This window comes from Ostrea edulis, chromosome 4 (genome assembly GCF_947568905.1).
Source record: "Ostrea edulis chromosome 4, xbOstEdul1.1, whole genome shotgun sequence".
Classification (NCBI taxonomy): Eukaryota; Metazoa; Mollusca; class Bivalvia; order Ostreida; family Ostreidae; genus Ostrea; species Ostrea edulis.
In genome coordinates, this window is record NC_079167.1 from 4,072,854 (window position 1) to 4,097,214 (window position 24,361).

The window sequence follows — 24,361 nt, forward strand, 5'->3', positions numbered from 1 at the left end:
AAAATATTACTGACATTTGAAGTTGGTTTTAAAAATATTTTTTTGTATTTTGCATGTATTTTCTCACAGTGCTTATATTTTATGAGACTTATTTCTATGATCTTGCCTTGTAAATTCTATCAGCGAGACGCACCCACAAATTTTTAAAAATTAGAAAACCTAAGCAAAGTACACAATTTATTAATATCCATGAAGTGACATCCAGTCAAATCTTTAAAATCTTGGTAAGCTTTGAGAACCCTATTTTTGCCTTGATTTTAAACAGCCTTGCGAATATATTTTGAAATAATGCTCTTGTGATTTACTGTATTTGAAAATATTTGTTCAAAAATTGTTTTTGAAACATAAATCAATGTATTGGGATTTCCTGTGACTTGCAGGCAGCTATGTATGGAACCTCGCAGAGTATTCCTGATCGTTCCATGGTTGCTGAACTTGCTGGGTGCTTTGTGAGCTCACTGTACACAACAAACAAAAGTGAGGAGAGCAATGGTACAGTTCCTACCAATTAGGGTGACATGACTGACATCTAGAAAACAGGCAAAGGATATCATAGAGAACTCTCTGTCTCAAACATGAAATGGTGTACCATGGATGATATTAGAAACAGATTATGGCAGTGTAAAAAAAATATTGAGTAGGAACATACCACACTGTTGTTAAATTGGTGCAGTTTACAAAGTACAATGTATTGTTAAGCATTTCCTATACTGTAGATTCTTACATATATGCAAGGAATTTATTACTGTGTAATTTCATTTTACCACTCACAAAATAAAACTTTGCTTTTATTATTATATTGTTGAAATACGTGGAAAAACTCTTGATTAACAGTTTACTCCTCACAGTTTGATATTTCACGATATTAAGCACTTGTGATAATCTACAGTATTGTGTCTCCACGATGAAATTTCTGTTTTCTTTTACTATTTATAAATGCACAAACAATGCAATAGCGAATGTAGATATCAGTTTTATGTAATGTGTGTGTATATTTTTTCTGTGACTTTAATCTGTGATATACTCAATCTAACATATTTGACAAGACATAAGATTTCTGAATTGTAATCATAATACCAAGATATTGGAATATTCAGAATCTATTCATACATGTACCTTTTGTGCATTGCATAACTGTGAAGTTAACCAATTTACTTTGTCAGTTTGAAAGTTCATTAAGAGATACTTGCAATCTTGGAAAATATTCTGTGTAATTTTATTGAAATCAAGAACCTTCACTCCTGGACTTTGATACAAAATAAAATTTTAAAGGTTATACATGTAAAATCATAATTTCATTTTTAAATGTTAAGCAATTTAGTGAAACTTGTCTAATATTGATTTGCTTTGTTCCAAAAAATAATTTGAGGAAAATGGAGATAGGTGCCAAAATGTATGCATAGAATGCACACATAATTTTATTGCACAACATCTGGTGAAAATGAGTTGAACCCTACGTGGACTTTAGCATTTAAATAGGCTACATCAGTTTGAAATGTCTTGAGGTATTTAATGTCTAATTTTAAAAAATGATTGTACTTCTGTAAACCAATTTCTATTTGAGTGCAAAACATAAGCACTTCTTCTGCATGAAGTTTTGTCATTGAGAACTGTCATTCTGCCTTTGTCGAGTGTATATGTTGGTTCACCTGCTATTTGCATGTTGCCGACTTATTTCCTATTAGAATGTGTCTGCTTTTGAAATTTTTAAAAGACCTTTTTCTTTGAGATGGTTTAAGATTTTTATAAAAAGAAACTAGTTGTTTAATTATGAACTAATTTTTTGGAGTATGTGAATTAGATTAGTATTTTGCTTCCCTAGATAAGGTAAGATATGATTGATGATAGTGTGGAAATACACACACTGTTTTTAGTTCACCTGAGCTATAAAAGCTCAAAAAAGCTTTTCTGATCACCTGGTGTTTGTCTGTAAACTTTACACATTTTCAACTTCCTTTTCCAGAACCACTGGGCCAATTTCAACCAAACTTGCCTTAAAGCATCTTTGGATAAAGGGGATTCAAAATTGTTCTAATGAAGGGTAACACTCTTTTCAAGGGAGAGATAATTAAGAAATAGTGAAAATATGGTGACATCATTTGAAAATCTTGTTCTCCAGAACAACTGGACTAGAAAAGACAAAACTTATGTGAAAGCTTCCTTTATGAGTGGAGATTCAAAATTATTAAAATCATAGTCGGGGGGAGGGGGGGGGGGGCCACAATAGGGGATCTAAGTTTTAATATTTTTTTTTTATGAACAGGTTGGTTATGAATATGAAAAGTCATGTTAATAGGCAAGCATTCTCAGGTAATGCAGATTCAAAGTTGTTAGGGATGGGGTGGGGCCACAAAAAAGGATTAAAGTTCCGCATAGATATGTATCGGAAAAATCTTCTCAAGAACAGCAGAGTCAATGATCAGTCATATTGATGCAAGCATCCTAAGGTAGTACAGATATGTAATCTTTGAATATTTACTTATTACGGATCACTGATTAGATATACAGGTATAGCTTTCTAAAAAAGAGGCATACTACACAGTGAAATAGATGCATGTATGCACAAGTACTGGAAGTTAGTGCAATTATAGTGCAAAGTACTTTTTTACAAACACACATGAAATTTTAGTTATTTTCCAGTACAAATTTGAAAAAAATCACTTTCTGAATTCAGTTTTTTCCCATGAACCTTGGTGTTAGGAGGGGCTAAAATCATGTTACATAATATATGAATATAGGAGGGGGAGGGGAAATCTTGTTAAAAAAACCCAGAACAGCAAGGCCATGTTAGTCATATTGATTCAGAGGCATCCCCATGTTGTTTGAATTTATGTTGTGTGAAGTCACAACCCCATGTGACTGGGTTGGGGTCAAAATTTATCATGGGACTAAAGAGGAAAAAGATCTTTTAAAATATTCCTCTGAAAAACAGAAGGGCCAAGGTGACTCGGGTAAGCATTGTGGTCCATGGGTGTCTTATTGACATACCATACATTTGTTAAAACATGAAAAGAAGGGTGTATGTGCATGGCACCTCTTCGGCAGTAAAATCTATTAAAACATTCAGCAGAAATTTTGGAGAAAAGAAATTTAGAGCTTGAATTAGAGCATTTAATTTACAAGCTTTGATAAATGTTGTTTGTGCTATGGAGTTTAAGAGAAATATATATACATACATGTATGTAATTTGTGTATTATGTTTATAGCAGAATAAAAGTAATATCTTCTATGTATAAGCAATTGTACTTCATTAAATATCAGCACTATACAAGTAAAAAAATCCCAAGATTAAGCAGCTGTAATCCAGAAAGTTCTTATCCTTGTAATAAGAAGGTCCAAATTTTTGGTTATCAACTTTAAATGAGTTATATTTGTAATGTTTAAAGGGGCATGGACACAATTTAAGCTGAAATTTTTCAAATGTTATTTTTCCATTTTTAATGTTTAGAATGCTTTAATAACTAGGATGTTTCAAATGGTCAGCAAAAATTTGAATGTCAGTTGTCGAGGTACATAGGAGATACAGAGCTCACAGTTCTTTGTTATGTAAACAAGGTTCGTGCCATGTTTTTGTTTAGGTTAGATATACTAGTAAAAGTTTCGTTTAAAGCAGATTTTTTTTCAATTTACGAAGTTCATTCTTAACACAATTTAATAAGTTTCTAATGTTTGGCACATCTCATTTTGCTTTAAACATGCTATTTTCTACTAAGTAATCTATATGTAAACAGAAACATGACACGAGCCTTGTTTACATAACAAGGAATAGTGAATGCTGTATCTCAATTGATATTCAAATTTTGATTGACTATTAAAAATACCTTAATTCTAAACCATAAAAATGGAAAAATAAAATCTTTGATAATTTTCAGCTCAAATCGTTTCCATACCCCTTTATCATCAGAAATATTTTTTTTCTAAAAAACATGATCTAGTCCCTTTAACAACAAAATGGGACTAGTGTGCAAACTTGCACAATTCTGTGTCTGCATGTTCATATGTACGACACAAATGTTTTTGACAGTTGACACCATATAAAGAGTTTACAAATTCAGTTTCTTGCAAGCTGCATTGGTGGCAGGTTACGACAGGACGATGCTATTGTTTTTTGGGGTAAAAAAGTCCTAGGCAGTAATTGAATGTATTAACAGTATTGTGGACACTCATTACCATTCCACTTTTTGACCTCGCGTGCTATGTCAAAATTTGCTGTCAGTAATGCTTATTAAGAGTAGATCTTCGGTGCTCTTTACAATATATACCAAGATGAAAGAGTTTACCACTGTGAGCTAACAACAAATGTGGCCACTGATTTTGGGCCAAGACCGTGGAACATTAATGGGTAAGATTGGAAATATACAACATTCGTGACTCATCTTTTACAATTAAAACACTTGATGTCACAAAAGTACCATTCAGCGCAGATAACTGTGAAAACATTGGATTGATATTGTAGTTTTAAAGTGAATCTCGATACACTTTTTGTTCCCTGCTACAATGCGGAAGGGGACCATGACCGGCACATGTTTTTCGAAGCCATCGTTGTGTACAAGGACTTCGTCACTTGATTTTTGTCAGACACCTATTCAGGGTACTTTCTGCATGCTGCACGATTTCCATGGATCTGGGAATATGCGATTTTCTTTTGTAGTAAATGACACGCGACTGACGTACTTCATCTATCTAAATGCAGCGAGATTTCGGAGTTATGTTTGAATTCTTCATTTCACTACCGTCTCCAAATAATGGTAGTGTACGGTTACAACACGAACAATTGTTCAATATTTTTACTTTATTTCTATAACGTCGGCTATTTGAATTATTTGAAGTTTAAACAAAGAAAATATCGAGTGTTCAAACTTTAATGCTACAAAATATCAAAATAACGTTTTGCTAAAATTAATATATTATTACCGCGCTGTATCCAAATTCCTGTGCTTTGTTAAGAACTTGCATTATTTCCACAAAGATTTCTAGTGAAATTGAAATTGAAAAAAGCCAAGAATACTGCTTGGTTAGAATGTTTACATTAATCACCGGTAATTATGTAAATTCCTTAACCTTCTACAAAACAAAACTACCAAATAACCTTACAAAACAGATTCTCTGTTTTACCAATCGAAGAGGAAGACCAAGATATTAATACTATATGGGAGAAAACTAAGAAAGCCATTATACAAACATGTGAAGAAACTATAGGTTATGTCCAAAACAAACGTAAACATTGGATGTCAGATGACACTTGGGCTAGAGTAGAGGAAAGAAGGCAAGCTAAAGAGAAAGTGGTAAGAGCTACAACCAGACACCAAACACGTCAAGCACAGGAGAACTACACCCTAAAAGATCAGGAGGTGAAGAAAAATTGTAAAAAAGACAAAAGAAAGTATGCAGAACATCTAGCACAAGAGGCAGAAACAGCATGTAGTAAAGGAGACATCAAAACTCTCTATAACATCACCAGACAGCTGAGTGGTAAACCACCCACTACCAATACACCGGTAAAGGATAAAAACGTTAAGAGATGGAAAGAACATTTTCAGGAAGTACTAAATAGACCACCACCGACGAATCCACCTGATATAGAAGAGGGACAACCACAAGACATAAATATTGAAGAAGTTACCAGAGATGAAATAGATAGAGCAATAAAACATCTTAAAAATGGGAGGAGTTGATAACATTCCACCAGAGGCAATTAAAGCCATGGACTATATTTCAGTTGAGGCCCTTCACCGCCTGATAAACAGAATCTGGAAGGAAGAACAAATTCCAGATGATTGGCGAAAAGGACTCCTTATTAAACTTCCAAAGAAAGGTGACCTTTCCTCATGTAACAACTGGAGAGGGATCACCCTGTTATCCATTCCAAGCAAAATCCTATGTTATGTCATACTCTATCGAATTAAAGCAAAATTAGACAAAATGCTTAGAGATGAACAAGCAGGATTTAGACAAGAGCGTTCCTGTGTAGACCAGATAGCAACCTTAAGAATCATAGTAGAACAGACAATTGAATGGCAAACATCTCTTTATATGATCTTTGTAGACTCGAAAAGGCTTTTGACAGTATCGACCACCAGGTACTGTGGGATATTCTCAAACACTATGGCATACCTCATAAAATCATCTCTATCATTCAACAGCTTTATGATGGATATAACTGCCAAATAGTTCATGATGGAAACCTGACCGATCCGTTTGATGTCACTACTGGTGTAAGGCAAGGCTGTCTCTTCTCCTATTCTTGATGGTTATAGACTGGGTAACTAAAACAGCATATAAAAACCCAAAAGGTATACAGTGGACAATGCAAAACCGCCTGGAAGATCTTGACTTTGCTGACTATATATGTATGCTATCACATAGATTTCAAGACGCAAAAGAACAGACCATCAGTCTTGAATCAACAGCAAGACAAACAGGCCTTCTAATCAATCCAGTAAAGACAAAGATAATGAAAATAAACACTGCTCAGACAGATAAACTACAAATAAGACACAAAGAAGTAGAAAATATAGAAGAATTCACATACCTGGGCAGTATCATCAGCACTACAGGTGGAACCGACGAAGACATAAAAGCTCGGAAAAGGAAAGCTCAACAGCCTTTGCCATGTTAAAACCAGTCTGGAGAAGCACCACCTTCAGAACTAGTACCAAACTAAGGCTTTTCAACTCTAATGTCAAATCTCTCCTTCTCTATGGGTCCGAAACTTGGAGAGAAACATCAGCATCCATCAAGACACCCTAAGTCTTCTTAAACCGCTGTCTAAGAAACATCCTTGGTGCGAGATGGCCAGATATGATTAGTAACAAAGAACTGTGGAAAAGAACCAAACAAGAACCAATTGAGATAACAATTAGAACAAGAAGATGGAAGTGGATTGGACACACCTTAACCTAACACCAACATAACTAAACAAGCTCTAGAATGGAATCCACAAGGCAAACGTAAGAGAGGCAGACCGAAAAACACATGGCGTAGAGGGATCAATGCAGAGCTACAGGCCATCAATAAAACATGGAGAGAGACCAAAAGAATAGCCCAAGACAGAAAAAAGTGGAAAGCTACTGTGGTTGCCCTATGTCCCCCATGGGACGAAGTGGATTAAGAAGAAGAAAGAATTATGTAAATTGGGAAAAGGATATCAAACAATCGGTCCAGTTTTATACAAATGATAATATTGTGCTCTGGTTTAGTCCTCATTACTTTGCGCACAAATTACATGCAACTTTAATTCCAGAGGGGAGGGGGTGTCCGGACCTCCACTCTAGATCCGCGCATGATTCGGATATAGTCATTAAGCGATGTTTTGTGCACATGCCACTAAATGCTAAGTGACCGACGGTGAGTGGGATGGTTAGAGTGTAAATGCAGGAAAGAAAGTTCTCCTTAAATGTGTGAAAATCGCGTTCTAATACTTCAACACCAGTTCCACGATTCAATGATGAAAATAGTAACCAATGTAAGGTGAATCTATAAACAAATAATTATTACAGCGACGTAGCAACAGGGGAATTTGGCCCACACATTCTTTTGTTTTGAGAATGTAGTTTTTCCATAAATTTTACATGCGAATTTTGATCCCCCCCCTTATGGTAGTACTGAATGCTTGCGAAAATTTAAGCATGAAACGATTAGAGTTGTAGATCTGTTGACATTGAATGCAAATGCAGTCAGAGTCGTTAGTTTCTACTAAAAATGTTTTCTTAAGAAATGTTTTTTTTTAATCTATTTTTTTAAATTTTTTTTTTTTTACATGTAATGATCGGGGTTCACCGGGTTTTGTCCTTCTGGAACACACAATACAAGCGTATACTTTATCTTTTACCTTACAAATGAGTAATAATTATCTAGATATTACATCGTTCATCTATCAACTACCAACATTCACTCTTATAGCAGGGTAGATGCCATCGTCGGAAACCCACGGTTGATTACGCTTCGTTCCTCTCTCCATCGTCGGAAACCCACGGTTGATTACGCTTCGTTCCTCTCTCCATCATGATGGAGAGAGGAACGAAGCGTAATCAACCGTGGGAGAGGAACGAAGCGTAATCAACCGTGGGTTTCCGACGATGGGTAGATGCGAATATTTCATTACCATATATCATGAAGCAACCTCTCCTAAATGAGTTCGACAACTTTGTAATATAAACGACAGATCGATGAAGTTGGAATTGTTTTGATAGGAAACATGCATGTCATAAAACTACAGGCACTGCAGCATGTAAATTATGAAAAATATATTGTAATGAATTGATTTTCAAGTGTATATATTTAAAGCCTGTATGTTTGACTTGCTACTAATTCAATTTTTACGGGGAAAATATAACCGAATTTTGCATTCGAACTCTCGCACTAGATCATGTCCTGATGTAAAGGTACCGATTAAGCTATCGCGCTTTCATTTTCAATATTATTAAACTTTTTATTTTATAAACAAAGATTGCATTCGGTTGCAGACGTGCATTTTTTTTTTAAAAAGCCAGGCCAAAGCCATAATAAAATTCTTACTTAATAACATACATATTATGTATCATGAGTGTATGGAGCACCAAATTAACATAAACTATTTGAAGATATCATCAATTCAATTATTAGTCTCTTTAATTGAATTAATGCGCGCATTAAATCAATTATTGCTCTCATCAAATTAATTAATGCGCGCTTCAATTCAATTATTGCTCTCATCAATTGAATTAATGCGCACATCAACTGAATTGAAGAGAGCAATAATTGAATTAATGCGCTCATCAAATCTATTATTGCTCTCTTCAATTCAATTGATGAGAACATCAATCTAGTAGAATTATTGCTCGCAATAATTAATTTAGAGCTCGGTGTAAATAATTTGATGATCTCTTTAATTAAATTGAAGATATCTTTAAATCATTAACAATGCTTTTGCACAAGGAATTAATGCGCGCATCAATTCTTTTAGAGAGAGCAACAATTCAATTCAAGATATCATTAATTCAATTGTGGATATGTTGAATTGAAGATATCTTTAATTATATAGTTGCTCTCTCTAAAAGAATTATTGCTCTCTTCAAATGAATTAAAGATATATTGCGCGCATTAAATCAATTATTGTTCTCATCAAATTAATTAATGCGCGCATCAATTCAATTATTGCTCTCATCAATTGATTTAATGTGCGCATTATATCAATTATTGCTCTCTTCAATTGAAATGTAGCGCGCATCAATTCAATTGTTGATATCATTAATTCATTTGAAGAGATCATTAATTCAATTAAAGCGCGCATCAATTCAGCTGAAGAATTAATGCTATCATCAATTGAATTAATGCGCGCAATAATTCAGAATTGAAGATATCATTAATTATTTGAAGAGATCTTTAATTCAATTGTTGCGCGCATCAAATGAATTGATATCTTCAAATAATTGAAGATATCTTCTGTAGTCAATTATTTGAGTTTATGTTAATTTGGCACTCCATATGAGTGTTTTTTTTATTCAGATGGACAATCATTAGATGTGTCTGACATACAATATTACAATAGCATTTGAAATTACATATGCAACATACCCAATAAGTTATAATTAGCCTACATGTACGTTAGAATATTATGACTGGCAAGGCATATTTAGACATGTATTGGATACACATTGTAGCCGGCACAATGTATGCACACCAATTTAGAGGGATAATTCATATCAGAAACTATCTATGATAAAAAAGAATATGTTATTTAACTTTGCCATGTGTTACATTAATTGCGTTGATATCATTGCGTATCTATATCAAACATAAAACGAGTAAAATTGGAATCGGAAATATATGTGTCGAAGATTCCAATTCTCTGATTACACACTATCTTCTTCAATGCAAACTACGTAGAGTCTTATAAAATTTAATATGCTGTACATATGCATATTATTTATTCATTAAACTTGTATATATGAACACCATCAACGTTGAAATTTGTATTACAGATGAACGCGGGATAGTCTGCTCATTTATCAACCAAGTCGAAATTTTGCTCATTACTGACTTTCAACATGAATAATTTGTACACAAAACATCTTTGTGGTTGTTGCATGTGCTCGATCTTAAAAATGGTTTCAAAGGCATAAAAAACGGCTAATTTCCGCGATTTCGGTAAATCATGTCAATCTGAGATAAGGAAAATGACGTCACAGAACATATTACGTCACTAATTTCCACATGTATCATCAGGGACAATGCCCTAGTGCATAATCATAATGATTAAACCAAGTGAAACCACATTTTAAATTTATCCTAATTTTGTGGCGAAATTTGGGCCTTCATGTACCTTGCTCTTTGTCGAATCAAATTGCTTCGCAATATGACTATACATGATGACTAACAATCCTACAAAATTTGAACAAAATCCGTTGAGCGGTTTCCAAGGAGATGCATCCACAAGGTGTTATGTACAAATTTGATAAAGTCCCATAACTCCTGTAAAATTTGTCAAATCAAAATGGCTGCACAATATGGTGACAAACAATCCTACAAAATCGGTTAAGCGGTTTCCGAGGAATTGTGTCAAGTGTGACGGACAGACGTACAAACACCGGTATTTCTATATTGCCTTCCGTGTCGCGGTGGGCGACAAAAAGGGCATGACACTTCATTTGAACAAACTTGAATCCTCTTTATGAAGAATGCTTTGTGGCAAGTTTGGCTGAAACTAGCTCTCTGGTTCTGGAAAAGAAGTTGAAAATGTTAAAAGTTTATGGACGGACAACGTACAAAAAGTGATAAGAAAACCTCACTTGAGCAAAGCTCAAGTGAAATAAAAACAACACATTATATGTACTTGATAACACAGAATAAGAGTGTTGCCACTTAACCTCTAGCTGGCTGGAATACTTGGCCCTCAGAAAATCAAAATGTATGGTATTCTCATATTTTATCGACTTTAATCAAAATCGTTTTGATAACAAGAAAAGAAATAATGTTAATAAGTATCAGCACCAAAGTCAAATAATGTAACAGCCAAAGAAAAATTGCAAAGACAATTGCACAGACAAAAAGTCACAAGTAAATCAACATCACATTAGCTTATGAAAACCAAAGTCTTGAGCACAAAAATTGATTGTGATTGTGAAAAAGTTTAAACTTGAAGAATCAACAGAGTGGAGAAAAATCAGTTGAACAGAAAAGTAGATAAATTGTTCTAGTGCTAGTATGCTTCTGTAGCATATACATAACACGACCTTAGCACCTGTTACATGTAACAGGTTCATGGGCCTAAACGGTTACCTGAGTACCATACCACAAGAAACTCAACTTATATAAGTACGTTGCTCTTGGTACAAGCACTAAGAGGGCCTTTCATCTAGCAACTACAGGACCACATTTTCATTTCAGTCAAAGGCGATATTCTTTGAAATATCAGTATTCTTTTTCCCATAAAAATTTCCAACAATTCTAAATTGCATGTTGTGACCCCATCTCATTTTTCATCCCATCCCCAAGATAACTGAATAAGCTTGTTGTGTTCGCTTTGATTGATAATCATTCTAAATCACTTCATAACATTAATATTAAGAAACTTTAAGATTTACCACATACACAGGAGAAATACACTTAGTTATTACACACCCACTCTGAATGCTGCATGTCTAGGAGTAAATAAGATTTCTTGTAAAGATTTTAAATGCATTTACAAGAAGTGACCAATATACCGTAACCCAACCCAACCCAAGGGGCCAAACTCCTGACACTTGTACCATGAATTTCTGTTCTTGTCAAATCCTTTTTGCTCATGAAAACTATTCATCTAGTTTGCTTCATATTCACCAGTAAAATACTTTTAATTTAAATATTTAAAAAAATGCATTTTCATTATATGACTAATTTATTTACCACCTTATAGCCTGAATCCCCTCAGGGGATCAAGAATTTCACAATTTTGGTGTTTTGTTTCTGCTAATTATCACTATACACACCTAGTTTGAATGTTACATGTTTAAGAATCCAAGTTTGAATATGTTACATGTTCAGAAATGGAGAAGATTTTATTAAAATGCAATTTTACAATGTGACTAATTTCTAGCCCTACTTTAAGGTTTGAACTTCTCATCCAGGGGCTATTAATTTCATGGTTTCGGTAGAGACTTCCTTGTTCATTGTATTCACAGGGGTTAAGCCCGTTTGGGCCCGAACTTTGTGATACCATAAATATATATATAGTATCACAGAGTGCGGGTCCAAACTGGCTTAGCCCTTGTGATTGTATTTATGCACTCGGTCTGCTTTCTAGATGTGTGGAATATGGAAGATCTTTAAAGATAAACATGCACAACACTACTATTGGAAGTACATGTATCGGCCTCGATCCTCAGGGGGCATGAACCTTGAGAGTAACAATTTTTGTTCTACTACATCCATAGATACTACAAATTTAAATTGGTTGAGAAGTTTCCAAAAAAAAAAAATGTTCAAAGATGATGGATGACACACACTGCACAACAAACAGGAACAGGTCACAATGTGTCACTGGAGTAAATCAAGTGACTTGAATTGGCACTTACAGTAGATTAGATTGATAATATAACAACATATACTTGATGAATGTTGTACTTAAATATCTTGTCTTGCTACAATGGCAAGGATATTGCAGTTGATATTGCTATTGTCAGAAAAGTAAACAAAAGTATATTTGTTCTATAAGGAGTATTATGAGCAAAACGTAAGAGAAAAGAAAGTGATTCCTTGAAGAAACTTCAATTTATAAATTGCTGAGAAGTCCTTCAATAAACATGTATAGTACATAAACTGGAGCAGAAAGAGTTTTACAATAAATAAATATATATTGCAATATTAGTACATGTTAATTATTTCTGTTTACTAGTATAAAATTTTACATAGTTAGTAAGTTGTGTACCGTAATTGGTATACATATCATGAGTGATTTCTCGAGTGTTCTGGTGGCTCAGATATTTAAAATTTTGTGTGAAATAAGAACTTGTAAAACAGAATACAAACAAAAATTTAGCATGATAAGAAAAAGGTTGGTTACATGTGGAGATTTGATATCCAGTACACATGTACTGGGATACGTAATCTCATTTGCAGGGTCATCAATGACACAGAAAATTATATCATGATTGCATATATTACATAGAACAATATCTGGACTTTGATTTGTGAACATCATGGATATTATATGGACCTACTTTCATTTGTGATTACAAATACTACTGATAGTATGAACAAAGAAATACATGTACTAATAGTGTGCACCATCCTGTTTATAAACAGGAGATAAAGTAATGGTCAAAGTATGTTTGTAATGTTGTAATGCCATTCTCAGATACACTACAGAGCAGGAGACAGTAAAAATAGGCTATACAGAGGGGCATATTCTTAAAATTTCTAGAAAAAAATAAAATAAATTTTATTTTGTCATAAACTGATTCATCACAGAAGGAAAATAGTAAATAAAGAACCTTATATATGCCAGGTATAAAGTTCCACACCATAGATTTGCAAGATTTTTAAAGAAAAAATGCAAATGTCAACCCAAGCAAAATTTAGTACAATGTTAGGCCCAACAACTGTTACTTTAATCTAAAATATAGATATTGGTGATGGAGTTCCATCATAAAGCAGATTTGCATGTAGTTAGGGGCTACATAACATTCACTTTTTTGTTTTCTATGCAAACACTGTACAGTAATTCACTGGCTACACTACAAAGTTTTGTTAACTGTAATTCCACCCCAACTCAATGGTTCACTTTCCGAAAATTAATCGGGTAGTTCACCAAACTTCAAGTTATAATGCTGAAGCTGAGACTGCAAAATCATGACACGCTTGACTGCTTCATCTGTGGATTTCTTCTCGGCAGCCAATTTGTCTTGGAGTGTTTTCACAGAAGTTCTATGGGCATTGTCCATGGTAGAAATTCTGGTCTCATATCTTTGTACAATAACTGAGTTACTTGTTGTCAGTTCCTTGATGTACCTTTCAAGTCTTGTTATTTTCATTTGCATTTCATTTATCTTCACTCCCTGCTTCACACTAGTCTCCTGCAGATACTTATTTTCCCTTTCTAAACGATGACACTTGGTGTTAACATCCTCCTCTTGTTCAGGGATTTCCTCCCCTGACTGGCCATTAGGTAACTCTGACTCTGTAGATTTTGACTCTGGAATCACAGGTTCTGATTCTTGGTCGACTGGAAAATGGGTTTCTAGTTCATCTGTAACCTGGGACATCACCACCCTTCTGTTGTTGCCATGTCTGTTGCTGACTCTCTTCCTCCTCACAGGAGGAACAGGCTTTTCCTCTACACCAGGGGAAATAGATTCACGATCCAAAGATAACTGATTAAAATCCAGGTTTTGAAAATTCTCAACATTTGTTGAGACATTTGTACCATATAATTCCCTAGTGATGCAGTCCATGAGATTGAGCGAAGTTGGCTTGAGAGCAATAGTGCTGTCCTCGGTCTCTAGGTCCAATAGGTTGCCAATTGGTACAGCTTCTAACTGTTTTTCCACAAACACTTCTTTTTCGTACTCAATCATCATAAAGACTAGCTGTTGGGTAATATCAGCTGTTGCCATGAGCAACTCTGCACTGTCTGCTTCAGAGACATTTCGAATGATATTTGGTCCAAACACTGTAGCAATATTCAGTACAGTCATCTTGTTGACGTCTGAATTTCTGCCGACAAGAGCCAAAAATTTACATAAGAAGGACAAAACATTAAAATTATCTGAAGGGATCTCAGTTATGGAGAGTTGTAAATCAACAATGGCTTTCTGCTTATCTTCAGGTGCCTGTGCCCCCTGAAATCTGAGGGCAATGTTCATAAACTTCTGGTAGTACTCTGCTGGTATCACTGACTGAGGTAGTTCTCTGAGATAGAGTTTTAACAAGGAGGCTACAGTATGTACATCTACCTCCTCAATATCAAAAACAACACGTTCTGCAGAGTCAAATCGTTCTTTTAGTTCCTTTATCAGCAAATTCCGACCAGGTAATCTGAAATACAATACACTGCATCAGTACATGTAATGCAATTGCTGAATGGTCTATCTAAATCAGACTGACTAAATCTAACAGCTTAACAAGAAACCCATGAGCTAGGTCGCTCACCTGAGCAGTTGCATTCTCTCCATAAAAATATTGAATATCAATTTGTAGGCTTGGTCCCAGTGTGTACAACACATGGAAATGCTTGCACAACAATGTGACAAATTGTATCCCCTGGTATTCCCATTTAACCCCCATTTGTGGTCCACCCTGAACCCTGGGATCATGATGTGAAAAAACTTTATTCTTGACTGCTTGCAAATTGATTTGAAAACTGTACCTTTGTAATTGTTCTGTTTAAACCCCTGTTGAGGCCTCTCTAGCCCATGGGATCATGATTTTTAAAACAAACTTAAACCTTCCTTATACATTTCTAAAAAGAAGCTGTCATGCAAGTTTTTTTTCACTCCAGTACAGTTATTCTTTTAGAAACAAAATCAAATACCCATCATGTTTTCACTATTTCTTAATCCTATCCCTTCATTTGAATACTGGTAAACTTGAATGTCTTGTACCATTTTGCTTTGTGCCAAGTTTGGTTGAAATTGGTTTATCTTGAGAAAAAGTTGAAAATGTGAAATTTTACAGACGGATCATGGACAAACTTTGATCAGAAAAGCTCACTTCAACTTCCAGACAAGGTGACCTGAATACATTTTTGAACTAGTGCTAATGACATAAAATTCAAGGTTTGTAATGCCAAAAGAGGAGTGACTATGTTCTTTTTCCAAAACTGCAATTCCAAGTTCAAATGCAGGATCAACTAGTTTTGTATGAAATATAAAAGTTATAAGCATAGTAAACTTCGTGGAATGGCCTGTTGTGATCTTCACCTTTGACCTCATGATAAAACAATATGTAGGCATCTTTTTTTAATGATCAACTACCTTTGTATAAAATATGAAAGCTGTTTTGTTGAAAAACTTTTCAAGATGACGAGTCACAACGAAATATCAAGTTGTCTATTACACTGATAAATAGCAATTCAACATGATGTATTACTACACTAAATAGGTAAGACGATTAGTGATTAAACGATTATCACCGACAATTGATTGTCGATCATTTTTGGCTCTTCAATTCTGATTATCAATTCTAATTTTTATAATCGATTGTTGCCTGTACACTAATTTTTAAAATATCTAATCCAAGATTCATATGACTGTTAATCCCGCTTTTATATCGAGACATGTGCGGGGGAGGGTCAGAGTGGACTCCACATTGAAAAGTGGGAATTCAGTGACACCAGCTAGTGTGTATGCTGCACATATCCATAAAACTAAATAGAAATAACCCCCAAAATAATAAATATTTATTAACTACATGTAAATACCGATTATATCGATCATTGATTGAAACAGTTCTTCCGATTATGACCGATTATCGATTATGAAATTTTTTCAATTTTTCAACACTACTACCAATTGTCAACTTTGACTGATGGTGAAATCATAACATATAAACATCCCATAGCACTAGAGGCAATGATTAAGGGTTCTACCTAGCATTAGAGGCAATGATTAAGGGTTCTACCTAGCATTAGAGGCAATGATTAAGGGTTCTACCTAGCACTAGAGGCAATGAATAAGGGTTCTACCTAGCACTAGAGGCAATGATTAAGGGTTCTACATAGCACTAGAGGTGATGATTGAGGGTTTTGTGAGTGTATGAAACAAAAGTTAGAAACAACTTTTTTCTCTTACATTAAATGAAACTAATATTCTACATACATATAAATGTATAATTTCAATATAAAACATCAAGGAACTTTTAGCTATAGTTTTGCATTTTAAAAATATAGTTAAAAGCACAAAATTACATAAGTACATGCATTATAATAGCATGTACCATCTTAGCAATAAGCAGGTTTTATTGTATTTGTTTGTAGACTACAAACCTAAAAATGCCTTCTACATCTAGTCCATTCTCTGTCAAGAAATTGACACACTGCTCCATGATATAAGGCATTTTCCTATTGAGTTTGTGTTCATAGGCCATCGTTTCTTCTAAACTTTGTCCAAATATAGCTGACAGAAAGAAAAAAAAATGAAGTAGTGCATGTAACTGAAAATGATCTTTACTAATCTCATCAACTTTCAATCACAATACTGCAGAAAGACTTCCTCTTAGCAATACTTTCAAATCAAGCAAAGTCTGTTGAAAACTAAACAAGAGGTGCATGGGCCTTGATTGGTCACATGAGTCTCACACAATTAAAGTTTTCCAATGGTGCAATGAATGCATCTTACAAACCCTGAAAACTGGATGTTGTCAGGTTTTTGTTGGACTTTCATTGACATTATGTCCTACAGAAATATTTCTTATTTTATTGATAACTTTGATTTGTCTAACTGACCATGGATCAAGGTCACATTAAATTGTTTGGTAATAAACAACCTCTTTCTCAAGTATGAGCTTCCTCTATCCATTAGATCTACAACAAATATTTCTAACATTTTTACCAGTGACCTTGACCTATTGACCATCCAGGTAAAAACACACTATTTGGTCATCAATTTCTGTGTCAAGTATGAACTTCTACTATCCCTCCAATGGGAGTCATAAATTTATGAAACACAACCCATGGACCATGAAGAAAGATGTCCAAGCTCAACATAAGTTTCACTCATTTTATATGCTAGATTTTCAGAACTAGAAGAAGATCTTTAAACATTGAATGCATTTCGGCTATATGAGCATTATAAATCATACTCTAGCATTAAATTCCATGGGTCATGATTCCAAGAATCACAATTTCAGTAAAGACAACATCTTCGCAAGCCAAGTGTCCGATGAGAGTAAGCGAATCAGACACTTAGCTGATGTAAAGACAAGTCTATTCATTATTACCATAAACTATGCTTAGTCTTTTTATGTCCAAAAGTCAAGAAGATTCCAAAAGACATAAAGTATGTAAACTATATGAGCCATAGAACCCCATCCTATCAAGACACTTGGCAGAAGAACCATGATTTTCACATTTTGGCTCATAACTATGCACAAAGTTTGTCTGCTGGACATCTGGGAGTAAGGAAGAATTTTTTTTTAACATTGCATCATTTTTTGATTAATCTCCTTAACCCCCTAGGGACAAAGACATACAATAGTAAACAATTTCTATTCTCCTTACCCCACATATTCACACTGAAAACTTTTAGTATGGCTGATAGTGTGATTTTGTTATATATAAACTGGTTTAGGTTTTAATTCATGGGATTAAACTAATTTTCAAACTATTTCAGAAAATCCCCTTGGTTTACTATAAAGCTATGATGGAAGTGAAAAGTAACAATACTTCATAGCAATGACTTTCACTAGCTTAATCAACAATTTTTTTATTTTCAATAAGTACATGACTAATTACATGGCGTGTTGACATAAATAAATGCAAGTTGCATGTCAACTTAATTATGTTTTGAATCTTGCATGTATAATGACAGATACTGGCGTTAGTAAGTATATTTAACAATATTAAAATCAGATTCTCTAAAAGATTGCATGTGTAATGACAGATACTGGCGTTAGTAGGTATATTTAACAATATTAAAATCAGATTCTCTAAAAGATTGCATGTATAATGACAGATACTGGCGTTAGTAAGTATATTTAGCAATATTAAAATCAGATTCTCTAAAAGATTGCCTGTATAATGACAGATACTGGCGTTAGTAGGTATATTTAACAATATTAAAATCAGATTCTCTAAAAGATTGCATGTATGATGACAGATACTGGCGTTAGTAGGTATATTTAACAATATTAAAATCAGATTCTCTAAAAGATTGCATGTATGATGACAGATACTGGCGTTAGTAGGTATATTTAACAATATTAAAATCAGATTCTCTAAAAAGATTGCGATCCAGCCTCACCCTCCAACACCTCCCAAATGCACCAACATAGTGAAGTTGAAGTGTGTTGTAGTAAGAATTTTGAGGTCGTCGTCAGGTGCTACACCTCAGACCCTGTACCATGTTTATGTATAATGACAGATACTGGCGTTAGTAGGTATATTTAGCAATATCAAAATCAGATTCTCTAAAAGATTGCATGTATAATGACAGATACTGGCGTTAGTAGGTATATTTAACAATATTAAAATCAGATTCTGTAAAAGATTGCATGTGTAATGACAGATACTGGCGTTAGTAGGTATATTTAGCAATATCAAAATCAGATTCTCTAAAAGATTGCATGTATGATGACAGATACTGGCGTTAGTAAGTATATTTAGCAATATTAAAATCAGATTCTCTAAAAGATTGCATGTATGATGACAGATACTGGCGTTAGTAGGTATATTTAACAATATTAAAATCTGATTCTCTAAAAGATTGCCTGTATGATGACAGATACTGGCGTTAGTAAGTATATTTAGCAATATTAAAATCAGATTCTCTAAAAGATTGGTACCTGGCATGTCCACTTAGTCATCTTGCATGTTAACATACTTTTATCACATGTTGACATGTTTAAATGTAGGGGTCAGAAAAATGTCAAAATATATTTCAGATGAAATAAAGTTTTAAAATTAAATGGATTACCTGGGAAAACAAAATTATGAGTTTTACTACCTTCACACATTATATCCAGTTAAAACTGGTTCATCAAAGTGCCAATTTTCAGACTCAATTTGTCAAAGGTTTATTGTGGTCCTGTAGGCTTCAAGTTTTTGAAAGTCGCCTGTACATAGTTTGTGTGGAACAAGTTTGCCCTTGTTGTAAGAGGCCACTAATAAGGCTAAAGGTATCTTTTCTTAGCTTTGTAATAGAACTTACTTCCTCCAAATGAGGATTATGTAAGACTATTGTAGCATTAAACCACACATCTACATAAGTTTACAGTTCATACTAGGCATGAGGTCATAGGTCAAAAGTACATGTATTGAACTTACCTCCTCCAAATGAAGAGTACATGACCTTTCTCATGTCTTTGATCCATTTTTGTCGTTCTTCATCATTTGCCGCCCACAAGATGTATGTTTCATGGTTAGGAGTTATCTTTGCTTGCCCTTTCCCTAAAATTGCATGGAAAATTCTCAACACACATAAATGGGTGCTTATAACATCACTACATGTAGAGTGTAAATACCAGAGATCTACATTTCAAGAGCCTAAAATATCTTGTAAGCAATTACTAGCAAACTTAAAATCCAACACGATGACTCTACATGCAGAAGTGTTCTTATAGATGCTACAACATGTATTATAAAATAATTCAATTCACATTAATGTGTCACAAACATGTATGTTAAAAATGGTGTACACGATATGCACATAATCTGGTCTATACTAAAGGTGTTGGTGAAGTCTCAATGTCTCATGGTGTTTCCTTTACACCTTAATGAAACACAATACACAACACATAGATGTACATTACAAAACATGATGCAACCATTTTGATGAATTTATGTATTTTGTTTATTTAGCATCAAAGCTGATAGTTTTGTTCTCACAATGTTAGTTCATGCAGGCATATTTATAAATGAAGTATATCTGTTAAATGAAGTGATCTTAGCAAGCAAGTGAAACATTTTTTGTTGAATAGGAAGAATATTCTGCAGAGTCAAATTAAGCTTAGTAGGCACCAAAGACTCATCTTCCTGCCTTTCTAGCATGTAATTTACTTAATAACTGCCTGAGTGTAAATAATCACACTCATTTTACATGTACTGAAATATTAAGTGTTTGTAGAGAAAGCACAAGAGCAACATTTTAAAGCTCCTGCAAGGCATAATTTGGATCCAATTTTTTTGTCAGCACATGTATATGTCTATTCCAATCATCCTTGATTGAAGACACAATACTATAGTCACCTGATAAAGTGTAAAATACTGTTATGTAAACACTTTGTAATCTATAATGTATGACAAACCCAGACTTCACATTTTGAACATAATGACTTTGTGTATAAAAAATATCTTGTTAAATTAAAATTCTTTTTTATCACTGTCTTGAATCTAGTTTCAGTAAATGAAGCATACTGGAAATATTTTATGATGCTAAATTTTAATGCTTACAATCAGCATTAGCAAATTGTAAGTTTTTATTAAAACACAACATATTACAACAAATTTTATGGATTTGTCAAAAACATTGTATCATTTTAAAATATGTAATTTTGTGGAGAGATACTCTAAGTTCTTAGTTTCTGATCAAAATCTGTACTTCAATGATCACTTGATTTCATGGTCTGGCACAAGAATGAAAACAATGAAAACTGGTATTCTGTGAAAACTGAAGAGTCCACAGTGTGTGATGTTGCATTTTTTCTACTTGTTTCTCCAAACTAAATAATTATACAATGTATTCTGATCAAGAATATATGGAAGTAAAACATGAAGTTGAAAAGAATAAAGTCTGAGGAAAAAATAGACAGATCCAAGCAGATTATACTGAAGTGTGATTACTTCACCTGGGTCATCCATTAAAGACACGTCTGGTAATAAGAATAAACAATTCCAAATGGTACACACACACAGATACACGTATATATATAATATAGATGCTTGTAATTGTACAAAAACGTTTATAAAAATGAATACTGGAAAAAGGAAAATGTTGCTTGTTTCCATCTATAAATAACTTCAAATATGAAACTATATGTATCAAGTTCAATATCTATATATTTCTGAAATGAATGATGATAATCATATACATGCATTTGTGTTTTTACACTTTAGGTATCAATATGAGCAATAAATGTAAACATCAGTAAGGGATGAATATATAAATGTGAAAAAAGAAAAATTTTAAGTGTCAACGATACTGTAGCTTGTCGAACAATTGTCAATCAATAACTATTTTTTACACTACAAATTTCAGTACATAAAGGAATGCATAAAATAAATACATGTCTCATACCTGCACTGATCTCAAATAAACATTTCTCGGGTTCATCGGGGTTAAAAGGAACCTCAGACACTCTGTTTCCTGGGAGAAATATGCATCCCAATGGACGTGAGTCATCCTCTTTGGCAAAATAAAACAGGAAGTCATTGTTCAGACAGAACCATCGTCTGTGCCATGTTCTCACCATTCCTCCTTGCTTCTTCAGCCAACCACATCGTATTGTCCGCTTTCGTTGGGCCGAAGCCATGTTTTCTTCTGAAAAATACATATAAATGTACCACAGGGGTATATATAATTCCAAATCAAGAGATATCATTTAGTACTAAAAAGCCATGACATAAGTAAAATTTGACAATTTAAATGAGTGTATTTATTGATGATTGATAAAAGTCTGACTGCTGATTAATACCTGACATTGGGGAGGGACTCTTATTCATTTATTTTAATAGCAAATGATTATTTGCATATATGGTAAGAAATCAGAAGTTTCCACGGATGGCAATTTTGTAACCAGGTTACAACAGAAAACAGGGTTACTGTAGTACAGATACCCCCACTTCTCTTCAGAATCTGAGTTAATACAATGGCAATTTTGTAACCTGGTTTACACTAGAAAACAGGGTTATTGTAGTAATTCTCTTCAAACCCAGACATTTTTCTCCACCCTTTACGAGGGTTACAGACCTTTCTTTACAAAACTACCACCCAGGGAAACTGCTCTGATTTCTTAATGTATCTCATTATTTGTCATAAAAGTGGAAACCACTGTCTGTTGTATTCTAGGACCTAAAATTGTGATTTCTCATATGAATATACACAGTTCAGGGCATATTATATACAGTGATTTTTTTCTACCCACTGGTACTGGTATCGGTACCCACAAACTCCCCGTCGAGGCCTCATTACGTCACCTACGAATAGACCTCTCCTATGTGACGCACCACAATATACAGATTTGTATATTGTGAGTCCGCGATTATCACGTAGACAAATTACACTAAAGAAGTAGTTCGCAGTTAAAAGTTTGAAGATATTAATATTAAGAGCATTAATATAAAAGTATGGATTTTATTTTAAACATAAAATGATCAAAAGATCATTAAAAAGTAGGGAGACTCTGTTCAAATTATTGTGTAAAATAATGAACTTGATGTTTACGTTCGTGTTTTGAAAGTTGTTTACGTTTGACGTTATGTTTTTTCATCATTCTACAGTGACGTCACAGTATACACGGCCTAAGAAATCGCTATCCCATAATGCCTAAGTGGAAGAGTTTGGTTTGTGAGCAAACGAACTCTGGTGGAAGTTTGTCGGTACCCATTCAATTGGGAAAAATAGCGTCAAAATCGAACAAATTAGGAATTTTCTACCAATGTAAGGCAAATGATTTTAACTAAAAGAAAAGAAAAAAAGAGAACAAAACAAGAAGTAGCGAATTGGGAATTTTTAGTCTCAAAATTGGGAAAAATCAATGGTACGTTTTGGCATTGGGAATGGTACCGTTTATCGGTACCAGTTATATAAGGAAAAAAATCGCTGATATATATCTCATTCTGTATCAAATAATTAAATATAACAGCTAAAAGATACAAAGTATCGTTAGTTTGTTGACTTGAAAATAAGTTTAAGTGCTTGAAACATTCCTTGAACTTTTGATTAGACTCAATATTCATGTAAGCTCTTTCTGTAAAAACAAAACAAAACAAAAAGACCCCCCCCCCCCCCCCCCCCCCCAAAAAAAAGAAGCAATAAAGCTAAAAAGTTATGAAAATCAAGCTCATTTTAAAAGCGTTTATTATCACAGGTAAATTCTATTGACCACGATTAATGTATGGGTGCGCCAAATACAACTATAGCCTGCATGATGACGCACTAACTTTCAGAACTTTAAATTAGCCCTGTCATAAAAGCAAATGAAATCATTACACAAATGTTATACCTTAAGATCGTCAGTGGACGCCAGCCAATCTGTGGCCACTATTATGAAACAGATGCAAGTCAAGGATCTTTTAACTCCTTTGGTCCACACTTTTCATCATTTATTGAAGTCTAGTTTTCATGTTATTGATTAATATTTTAAAAAACATGTAACGATCTTCCTTTCATATAAAAAACGATAGAGAAAAATTCGATATACTGTGCTCCTCTGTACGGTAAATATCATTCGTAAATTACCTTTGCAGTTTGCTAAGCAGGATCTGATGTTTGACAAACACGGAAGTTCAGACGAAAAAACAAACAACAAAACTATGAGGACAGCAATACTCAAACATGCAATTGCATCGTACTACCGTGAACAATAACGGTTTGCATAAATAAATGCCATGTACACACCTTACAATTAACTTTACATCATTTGTCGGCTTTCTGCTCTTTGGCATTATCCTCTTTCCATATTACTTCCTGTGTGCACATGTTTCTGTGACGTTACAGTATATAGACTGAAACTAAAAATATTTGTTACA

At 34.0% G+C, this 24,361-nt stretch overlaps 2 protein-coding genes across 6 annotated transcripts in view; one reads left to right on the forward strand and one right to left on the reverse strand.

The window, feature by feature from the left end:
- The window catches only part of LOC130053926 (sphingosine-1-phosphate lyase 1-like), a 46,689-nt gene extending 43,462 nt beyond the window's left edge, over positions 1 to 3,227 (forward strand). For both annotated transcript variants that reach the window (XM_056161681.1, XM_056161682.1), the window contains exon 16: positions 381 to 3,227. In XM_056161681.1, coding sequence (XP_056017656.1) covers positions 381 to 512 — 132 coding nt within the window. In that variant the 3' untranslated portion in view covers positions 513 to 3,227. The remainder of the gene's footprint in view (positions 1 to 380) is intronic.
- Positions 3,228 to 10,896: 7,669 nt separating this feature from the next.
- Positions 10,897 to 24,349, reverse strand: LOC130053930 (rho GTPase-activating protein 24-like). Of its 4 annotated transcripts, none has more exons than XM_056161692.1 (6): positions 24,231 to 24,349; positions 21,909 to 22,151; positions 21,460 to 21,483; positions 19,940 to 20,062; positions 16,943 to 17,072; positions 10,897 to 14,994 (listed from the first exon to the last, which is right to left on the reverse strand). In XM_056161692.1, exons 2-6 carry the CDS (start codon positions 22,141 to 22,143, stop codon positions 13,752 to 13,754), a joined length of 1,755 nt encoding a protein of 584 aa, XP_056017667.1. In that variant the 5' UTR covers positions 22,144 to 22,151; positions 24,231 to 24,349; the 3' UTR covers positions 10,897 to 13,751. The 4 variants fall into 4 exon arrangements, with proteins under 4 accessions (XP_056017667.1, XP_056017668.1, XP_056017669.1 ...); XM_056161693.1 differs by having other exon boundaries at positions 24,072 to 24,315; XM_056161694.1 differs by lacking the exon at positions 24,231 to 24,349 and adding an exon at positions 23,836 to 24,018.
- Positions 24,350 to 24,361: the final 12 nt, after the last annotated feature.

What these genes read in the sequence shown, in the direction of transcription:
- LOC130053930 (XM_056161692.1), bottom strand. Translation starts at nt 22,143, where the DNA reads ATGGCTTCGGCCCAACGAAAGCGGACAATACGATGTGGTTGGCTGAAG. An exon ending in GTCTTTAATGGATGACCCAG is followed by an intron (nt 20,063 to 21,459) that starts GTGAAGTAATCA and finishes ATGCAATTTTAG; the next exon opens with GGAAAGGGCAAGCAAAGATA. An exon ending in GATGTAGAAGGCATTTTTAG is followed by an intron (nt 14,995 to 16,942) that starts GTTTGTAGTCTA and finishes ATTGTATTTCAG; the next exon opens with ATTACCTGGTCGGAATTTGC.